This window comes from Pseudorasbora parva, chromosome 3 (assembly GCF_024679245.1).
Source record: "Pseudorasbora parva isolate DD20220531a chromosome 3, ASM2467924v1, whole genome shotgun sequence".
Classification (NCBI taxonomy): Eukaryota; Metazoa; Chordata; class Actinopteri; order Cypriniformes; family Gobionidae; genus Pseudorasbora; species Pseudorasbora parva.
The window spans coordinates 46,811,848-46,822,240 of record NC_090174.1 but is presented as its reverse complement, the minus strand read 5'-3'; the positions used below and the strand labels follow the sequence as shown (position 1 = coordinate 46,822,240).

The window sequence follows — 10,393 nt, the reverse complement described above, 5'->3', positions numbered from 1 at the left end:
TGTAAAAAAGTCAAAACTATTATTTATGCTCCCTCCCAACCATTATTTCACAATTTGAGCCTCATCCTGGACTATGGTCATGATGCGTCTTTCTATATTGTTGTTTAAGAAATAAAAAACACACTCCAACAATTAGTATTAGGAGTTGCCAAGCATATAACATGCTAGAAACATACTTTATTTATTTTTCAAATGTTAATTTAGCAGTATATTTTGCAGTGTATTTGCAGGCTGTTTTGAATGTGCTGTAAAATGGGAACATCCCAGTGACAGCTCTAGTTGGAGACAGGACACCAAAAATGGTCCCCCCGTGATATTGTGTAACATGTTTTATAGAGTAGCTCTCTCAGAAAACAAAAAGGTTCAAAAGTTGTCACCGGGGCGGAACTCTTTAAAAAGGTACAGGTTTGTACTTTACTTAAAGGGTGCAAATTAGTAACTTTAAAGAAACCTTTTAGTGCTTAAAGTTTACATATTATTTCATTAATGGTACATATTAGTATCTGTAAATGGTACATATTAGAGACATACATCTCAATACATTGGCTCTACAGTCAATTTATTTATTTTTTTGTATATAAATGATCTAAGGTGGAAGTAATAATTTTTTTTTTACTATTTTGATGTAGATATTGGTCACTAGGTGGCAGACATATACCACAATATTTCCTCTTGCAGCACTACCTGCTACTCAGAATATTGGTGTTTCAGCCTGAAACATTTGCAGCTTATGGTGACATACATAACAAAGAAGTGTTAAAATGAACAAAAGTTTGAAGTAATTCCTTTTCATTTTCTGTCTCTCTTTCTTTCTCAGAGGCTCCGACAACAGATGGTCTAGTAAACCAGTAAAAATTCCTGACAGCATTTTCCAAACTGACCTTGGGCTTCACACACACACACACACACACACACACACACACACACACACACACACACACACACACACACACACACACACACACACACACACACACACACACACACAAACACAAGGTCATGTGCTGGTTTGTTGCAAGATACTGGAGGGAGGAACATCTTTCCCTCCTCCTCCCAGAATACACACACAGAGACGGTTTTCTTGTACATACATGTCCTCTTACAGATTACATACAAATACAAAAACACACACTTTCTCCTCCCACCCTCTGTTTGTTCCTCCTCTCTCTCTCTCTCTCTCTCTCTCTCTCTCTCTCTCTCTCTCTCTCTCTCTCTCTCTCACTCTGTCCCTGGTCGATGCTGTGAGTTCCTCCTCTCTGTGTTCGGGGGGGTTGAACACAGGATTCTCACTGCTTTCCTCTCAGTCTGCAATCAGCAACGGACACACACACGCACACAGACGCAGCAGCTATGAGCGCAGATGATGTGGTGTGCACAGGATGGCTCATAAAATCCCCTCCGGAGAAGAAGCTAAAGAGATTTGTGAGTAAAAGTCCTGTGTGTCTGAGCGTGAGTGTGATGTATTGAGCATTAGAAGCACGTACTGCAGTATAATGATCCACTGTCAGTTCATGTTCTCTGTGTTTTTATAACACATGATCTCTTTGCTGTGCTTCTATGTGCTGCATGGTTTGATTTGAATTGCATTTTAAGACATACTATGTTCTCAACTAAGTGCATGGCTTGCCTTGTAACAGTATTGCTTACACTTGAGCTCTCCCTGCTGCTTTCCATCACTGTCAGTGTTTTACTATTTAACTGCTCTGTGCCGAAGGTTCTGCTTGGCTGCATTTTAATTTCTGTTGCCTATGGACTTTTGATTGTTGTTATGTGATGCTTTACACATGCTAATTATTTCTCAGCTGTGTTTGTGCAGCATTTGTGTGCCTTCTTGCACGTGGCTGTGCTGCTTTGCATTCTTGCCTGTGTGAAATTCAGTGCTGTGCTTAGTGACAAAGCAGTTTACCTGTGCAACCACTTCCATATGTTACACTGTCACTGAATGCATCTCAAATCATACATTCCTTTTATAGGATTTGTCATTGCAGTTAATTATAAGTGACAGTTCATTATGCTTTGTCATGTAACTGCAGTCACTTTGTTATTTGTCTATTGCAGAAATACAAAGTGCACACTTTGTTGCCATGTGCTCTTCCAGTGTTTAATCTTCCTTCCTCATTTCTTATTAGTGTGTATTTTGCAATCTGTTTATGTGTTTACTGTGCTTAAATGTCAGGTGTTTCACTGTGTTCCATCTGTCAGACTATAGAAGCTACTGTGTCTCAGAAAATGCTACTTTTTTGAGCCTTTAATTGTGTTGTTGTGTTAATGTTTTGCTTGCCCCAGAATCTAATATACTAGTAAAACAGGAACTGTTAAAGTAAAACTGGAACAGTTTAAAACTGAAACAGCCCAACTGTTCTCGTTTTACTGTGTAAAAAGGTGCTATGTAATTTGTTGACCTAAGTTTTGTTGTAAATAGGGATGAGCGGTATGTCATGGTAATGATACCTATAACAATGAGTAGCTTAGCATCCACACAAATGACAATAGTGTTTTATTATAAGTGTTGTTCCTATGTTCTATTAAATCTTAAAGCTCTTTAATTTCGGATGCATTCTGAATGCGATTCCAGTGATTTTATTCCTCTGTGTTGTTGTTAAGCCCTATTCATTCCAAAAACTATAACTATAAAGTTTTAATAAGCATTCAAGTTCTATGAGAACAGGAAAGTCCACACCACAGGGATAACAATAACAACACAAGGGAATGATATCTCTTTGGAATCACTTTCAAAATGTTTTTTTTTTTTTGTGTGTGCAACTGATGAATGATAAAAACATCAGAATCCACATTAGCATTTAAAGCAACAGATGACATAGCTGCTGAGCACACTTTTAATAAACAGAACATTGTCATCCTTTGGTGCAGACACTAGTTATTGTTATAATGTGTGAGCTAGCCTTAGCTGTGGTGTATACTTCCCTATTCTCATATAATAAGAACAGTTATTAAAACTTTATAGCTATATTGTTTAGGGTGACCTAACGTCCTATTTTCCCAGGATATAGACATTTAGTTTATAGACAGTATTTTGTAATTCACAATTTTCTATCCATACAGAGGGGGCATACTTTAAATGTATTTAAATTAATAAGGCATCTTTGAGGAAACTTTGAGTATCATTTGTGTATCTCAGTTTTTGTGTGTGTCCTGAGTGTCCTGGTTTTCGGCAATCAAAATATGGTCACCCTTTTAAAGTTATTGTACTTGTCATGAACTGACCTTAAATTATATGTTTATGTATTTAATCATTCAGACAGATCACAGTGTTGTATAGTTGTGCAAAAAAACATGAATTTTCAGTTGTTTAGGTGCTGTGACTGGTCACCGTTTCCTTTAAGTTGTTCACCTTTTTTCACTTATTTTATAAATAAAAATTCTGTCACCATTTACTCACCCTCATGTTGTTCCAAACCTGTAAGAGTTTCTTTGTTCTGCTGAACACAAAAGAAGATATTTGAAAGAATGTTTGTAACCAAGAGAATAGAGCAACCATTGACTACCATAGTAGAGAAAAAATACAATTAGAGTCAATGGTTGTGCTCTCTGCTTGGTTACAAACATTCTTCAAAATATCTTCTTTTGTGTTCAGCAGAATAAAGAAACTCTTACAGGTTTGGAACAACTTAAGGGTGAGTAAATGATGACAGAATTTTCATTATGTTTTTGGGTGCACTATCCCTTTAAATGTTCCTGTGGTATGACATTTTAAATATTTTAAATACTTATATTCCAAGTCTATATGTACAGTAGTTATTTTAGAACAGTAGCTTTAGATAAAAAGATAAACATGAGTGCAGTGCTGTCGCTCTTTGACATGTCATTTCAACTGCCCATTTATTAATCTTTTAAGCTTCCCTTGTTGCTAGTTTGGCTAAATATAATAGTGAGTTCATATTTCACAATTATAAAACACGCCTTCCAAAAGCAGGTGCGCAATGATATTAAAAAGTTCATTTATAATCAGGAGTACGTTGTTTAGTCTAATTACAACTTGATTAGATACTCTCAAGATCCTCTGCATGAAAGTGAAGGTCTCAGTTGTTTGGTTGGGAAGAGGAAGGGCAGGGAGGACCTCCAGTCATAAGACGAGTGTTCAAAGTGTCAGGCTGACACCAAAAAACACGCTCTCTTTCGTTCTGTTTCTGTGAAATTTGGGTGTGTTGCAAAACATGGGAAGTGCAGGGTGCCAGGCAGTTGAGAGTGACCGTGCATTCAGAAATGAGCTGTTCTGTTAGAGGCCACACAAGCAAAAGTGGCTTGACTGCTATTAGGAGGTGTAACCGGGTGGCTGACAAATAGTGAGTGCACATGTGTAAACAAGTGTGCCTTTAGTCTGTCTTGTGCTTATGTGTGTGTCATAGTAAATAGTTCAAGGCACTGCATGAAGAGCAAACAAACGCACTCGCTCGCTCACTCACTCTTTCTTTCTTTTTTTCTCTCTCTCTCTCTCGCTCTCTCTCTCTCTCTCTTTCTTTGGTTTTGTGGTTTCATCAATGTTTGTTGTGTGTATGTTATCAGTGTGATCTTTCTTTCTGGCCTTTTCCTACCTTCTCACTTTCATTCTTCTTTTGTTGTTCTTTACAGCTTTTTCTGTAAATTTGAGAAGAACATGCACATATATTATAACAAACCATCTTGTTAGTCAACAAATAATATGTCTGTGAACTTTTTTCAAGATTTTAGGTTAACATATATATATATATATATATATATATATATATATATATATATATATATATATATATATATATATATATATATATATATATAAACTTTAAGTTGCTGTGACTGGTTTCTATTTCTATTTATGTTTCTCCACTTTAATCAGATGTTGTGAGCTTAAATGTCCTTTTTTCACATTTTATTTTACAAATATTCCAGGTCATCTCTCAATGAATACAATTCAGATTGCATGACAAGTAGAAAAAAAAGTTAAAAATAGATTTGAAAAGTATATCATTCTGCAATGTGCAGGACACTTCCACTAGTTCATACACAACTTTATACACATTAATTGAGAAATAATAATCACCTTTAGAAAACTAAGAAATAACATTTCACCTTCAAACTGTTAAACTACTATACAATTATGACGTATATAGTAGTTAATAAGTATATAGCCTACTTTCATATATATATATGAAATATATATATATATGCACTGCATGATTGCTCATGATATGCTTTTAGATCACTTTTCAATAAATATGAAGTTAATATTAATATCTTACATATTAGTCACAATATTCCCAGTAACTTTGTCCAGTTAATTTGCTACGTCAATGTAAATAGTTCCCAACAAATCAGCAGAAAAAAACAACTGCTGAGTTTCTCCATGCAATACACAGCAGATGGTGTTTCCTTCCTGAATTAATTGTGTTTTTAAAACGCCAAATTGTTCAATCAAGTGAGTGATTTATTGAGTACTACTCTTACTGTTTATTCTATAGACAAATACTGTCCGTTTCTCAATATGCATTCTTAACGGGTTAGGTCACGCAAAAATGAAAATTCTATCATTAAATAATTACTAATCCTCATGATGTTCCAAACCTGTTAGACTTTCAATCATCTTTGGAATGCAAATGAATATCTTTTTGATGACATCTAAACATTTTCTGTACTCTCCGTTGATAGCTAAGCAACTACCACTTTGACGCTTCAAAAAGTTCATAAAGAGATCGTAAAACAAATTAATATGAATTGAGTGATTAGTCCAAATTTTCTGAAGTCTCAGAAAAAACAGAAGCTTAAACGTGCTGCGTAACACACAAGAATTAACCGCATTGGTTCTCACACATACATGAACATGCTTAAGCTTACGTTTGCCACAACTGTTGTGTGAGATGATGATTGTTTATACGTGAATAAAAGCCTAAATTCAATCTGTTCATCATATAAAGCGACTGTGTCTCTCCAGAAAATGTGTCCTGTAGTACTGAATTCATATGGATTAGTTTTACAATCTCTCTCTGAATTTTTTGCAGTGTCAAAGTGGCAATTGCGTAGCTGTCTATGGAGGGACAAAAAGCTGTCTGATTGCATCAAAAAGATCTGCATTTGTGTTCTAAAGAATAAGGAAAGTCATATGGGTTTGGAACAACAGGATGAGTAATTAATGACAGACATTTCCTTGTAAATTAATTTGATGATTCACGCATGAAGATCACTTAGGCTGTGTCCATAATCATCCTATACCCTTGAGCAGGGCACTATTTGAGAGGGACAGCCATTGGGAGGGGTGTCGGAAACCATAGTGGACATTATCGAGTGCATTCATTCAATACCCATAATACATTGTAAAAGTCATACACCGAATTAAGTCCCACGTCATGCCAGAAAATTATGCTGTAGCTGCAGAATCCATCCATCCATTTTCCAAACCGCTGGTCAAATGTGGCTACAGTGTAATATCTAAGGCCATCCTTAAAAATATTTTGGTTTGCAGTAACAGTACATTTTTTAAAAAAAAGGGTCGGTAGGTAGGTCTATTTTTTTTTTTTTTCAAATTTTAATACAAAAAAAAAAGTTAATTTTTGGTGATGGTGATTACGTAGGTATGAATTTAAACAAATTGGCATATCGTGACATCACTGACTGGGTCTTCAAGCCGTGCCTTCGGGCGTGTAGGCTAATTGCAGGCTATATAGACCACAAACAAATTGAAATATTTGTCAAAAACATGTTTATTGCATAAATTTCAGGTGCATTCTTTAAGAAAAGGGTCCAACCACCAGCTAGCTGTCATTGACTCAAAGCTGTCAACCCTCCCTTTTTTTCCGGGTTTCTCACGTATTTTAGCTCTTTTCCCGCTGTCTTCTCGTTTTAGTATTTTCCCGTGATATGTTTCTTATTTTTACGCTCGATTGTGTTAACCCAGAACACGCAACTATCTGTGTCTCTGAAGTGGCTTGCACTTCTTGCCAGACCAACGCATCTGGTGATATAGACTAGTGCATTTGAATATTAAAAAGCAAAAAGTTGTTTTTATGAATTCAATTAATTAAGTAGCTATAGCCAGCTATTCAATCAAGAGCAGTGAGTGAGTCCTTATCTTTTGTTTGACAGACAGCAGTAAAGGCTACTGCCCCTTTAAGACCTAATACAGAGATATGCATCGTCTTTCTCAACTGTATAAAGTTCTCTTAAGGGATATAGACTGTCTGATGGATATTCATCAAGATCGACATGTTGACATACTTTTTGTGTGAGTTTATCCGTTCAAACGCAAGACTTGAAAGAACTCAATATTTGCGCGCTGTGAGACGTGCACGCGCTGCGCAGAGACAGATCTTCTCTCACTGCAGAGTTCTCATTCGCGTCTTCTGGCGAATATACCGAGTGATGATGGCGAAAATGACTGGTCATACGGCAGCACTCGCATGCATTGAACACAGTTTACAAAGATAGACCGTTTTGCCCATGTTTTCTTTTATTATCGCTGTTGTAGTGCACGTGTATCCATCGACAGAACCATACATAAAGCATTATTTTTCAAGTTACAACCAGTGCCTCCGCTCCCACCACGCGCTGGGGTCGAGCAGAACACACGCTACCCATAGCAACGCGTTATGACAACGATATTTCAGACTGACAGAGACAAGATAAACGGCTTTTCCGCCATTTGTTACTGTTTTGTACACGTTGTTATAATAAAACGTTGTTTTATTCGCCACAATATAGTAATGATAAATGTTGAGAGGGACACTTTTGATTCATTTTCCAAAAGGGAAGGGGCTTAAAGCCCTCCCCTCTGCAGTGCACTTGCCTGGTGTGTGTAACGTGTCCATGGTCCTGACTCCTGTCACACAATGCGGCGAAATCTCCGACAGGGCTTTAACAGTCTAACATCACAGTGAATGAGAGTATGAGCCGAGCCGAAACGAACGCACGTGCAGGCCATAGTGTGACATCCGTTAACCATAGTGTAAACATAGATGACGTCACGGGTTTTTCTATAAACGAAAGAACGTAGCCTTCGTTTGTATGGCCCAGGCAATTTATACATTTATAATACTCTTAAATATAATTCATATTATTTTATTACTGTTGTATTAGTTGTTTGAAAAGTAAAAAAAAGAAATTGGTCGGTCTTAAAACCAATTTACAACCGGCAAGTCGGTCGGACTAAAAGGGAAAAAAAATAAAAAATTGAGTCGGCCCTAAATTGACAGGGTCGGTCGGGTTACGGCAAACAAGAATATTTTTAAGGATGGCCTAACTGGAATAAATTCCCTTTTAATTGATTATTGAATTGTTTAAGTTTCCATGACAGAGTTCAAGATAAATCTTTTCATCTTACTAATGAGGCTGGCAGTATACTATTTTATACAAATTATTATTAACTATTTTCCCCGCTAGCGTTTAAGAAAAAAAAGTCGCCTGTCACCGCCAGCATTTTTTTAAAAAAATTTCACAGTTTTTTTATTTATTTTAGACTTCCTTTATTGATCACAGAGGGGAAATTAGGGTGTTACAGCAGCAACAGAAAAACAAGACAAATATAGACAGTACAGTCAAACAGTTCTCTGAATATCTATCAATTCAATTTCTGTGATTTCTGTGAATGGCGGGGAAAGAGTAAAACAGCAAGCACAAACTATGGCTGCATCAGAAAACGAATAAAATGCTTCGAAAGTAGGAAGGCATCCAGGTCCGAATCCAATGTTAGCTTCACTTCCTGCCTCCTGAAATACCGTCATCTGTTCGAGTTTTGAAGGCAGCATAGATGTATCCTTTGCTGCCTTTGATATCCCACAATCCTGTGCGTTCCATTCCGTAACAGTTGAACCAGAAAAAGAAAGATGACATCTGAAAGTTGAGGTTGATGGCAGTTTGTGTTAAATGTACATATGTTTTCCACTTCTGATTCCATTTCAAGTGAGAAATTACTACTGTATTAATTCAATATTTGTCTAGTTCTCACCCAAGCTCGCTCTATTTTGCTGTTTTCAGATGCACCCATTTGCAAAGGCGGTGGCCCTTCCGGCGCACTTGGCGTCCGAATTCAATCACTCGTTTTCATTCACCCCTTCAAATGGGCTATATTAGTGGAGTAATGTAGGGAATAGTGAATGAGGGTATGAGGGTGATTTCAGATACAGCCTAGGTCACCAACTACTGGTATAACAATGTAATCTGTAAAAAGAGTCACTGAATGTGTTACTTTTATGTATTAGTCTATAAATAAATGCAAAGACTTTATCAAGGCTACTATCACTTGTTTGTGCAATGCATTATGGAAAAAGATCTGTGGGTGTTTACTTTTAGTTGTTGCCCTTAGGGAGGAAACAAAACACATTGTTAAACATTAGTTTAGATTGACATTTGCACAACATCTCAATCTAAGAGGAACTACACAGACCAAACCTCAAAAACATGCTCCAGTCCAAACACATGTAAACAAACTCATACAAACTCATTTTGCTTCTTTTTAATGTACATACACAAAACGGTGAGTTTTGTTGGTGTTTGCTTTTTGGAGACAAATGTTTGGGCCAGTTTCAGACTTCCCTTTTGTGAAGGGTTCTGGGAAAACGTAGCTCTAGTTCCTCTCTTTGACTAAAACAGGCATGCATAAAGGGAAGAAAATATAACCATTCCAAAAGAAAGAATAGAGAGAAGGTCTTTGTTTGAGACAGAGGTAAATCAAGGCCATGCTCTGACCGTGCTACTCCGCGCATGCGCAGGACAATGTGTGGTCTCGATGACAAATTCTGTAGAAAACTGTTCAGATGAACGGGAAGGATAATGTATGTGGTTTAGTGAGATACACACGCACATTGGTGACTCAATATGAAAGAATTGTTAAAGATAAGCACATTTTAATCAGTGTCTATTGGTCTGTGCTCGTTAATTTTCCATAGTCGGTTTAAAAACGAGGCATTGTTTTCATATTGAGTTTTTATTTGACAGTACAGCAGTGGTGTTGATCAATCTTTTCAATCTTTTTCAATCAAATGCCTGATTACTGAGATATTGCTTGGGATTCAGGATAATCTGAACCCTTTGTCCTCCTTTGTCAGCTTTATTTATTGCATGTCTGAATATTTTAAGTAGACAACGAAGATGGAGATTTGAGCAGTTTAATCCGCATTTTAGCAAAAACACTTCCACATTTACAATTGTGTTATGTGCACATGTTGATAAATGAGTCATGATTACTTTTTTTTTTAAATAGACTTTTTCTTAACTCTTTTTGTGTTCCATAGGAAAAAGGTGATGCGTTTGGAGTGACTTATGGCTAGATTATTTTCAGATTAAAAGAATGTTCTGGGAGAGGTGTGGCTCCCATCAGACTGACCAAATGATTTCTGCCACAGCATTTTACAATTATATTTAATGTACAAAATTTTTTGTTGTTGTTGTTGCTGTTTTCTTTTTTTGA

The 10,393-nt window shown here is 36.6% G+C and overlaps 1 protein-coding gene across 3 annotated transcripts in view; it reads left to right on the top strand.

The window, feature by feature from the left end:
- Nucleotides 1-1,221: 1,221 nt before the first annotated feature.
- Nucleotides 1,222-10,393, top strand: part of gab3 (GRB2 associated binding protein 3) — a 40,446-nt gene continuing 31,274 nt past the window's right edge. For all 3 annotated transcript variants that reach the window (XM_067439225.1, XM_067439224.1, XM_067439226.1), the window contains exon 1: nucleotides 1,222-1,422. In XM_067439225.1, coding sequence (XP_067295326.1) covers nucleotides 1,351-1,422 — 72 coding nt within the window. In that variant the 5' untranslated portion in view covers nucleotides 1,222-1,350. The remainder of the gene's footprint in view (nucleotides 1,423-10,393) is intronic.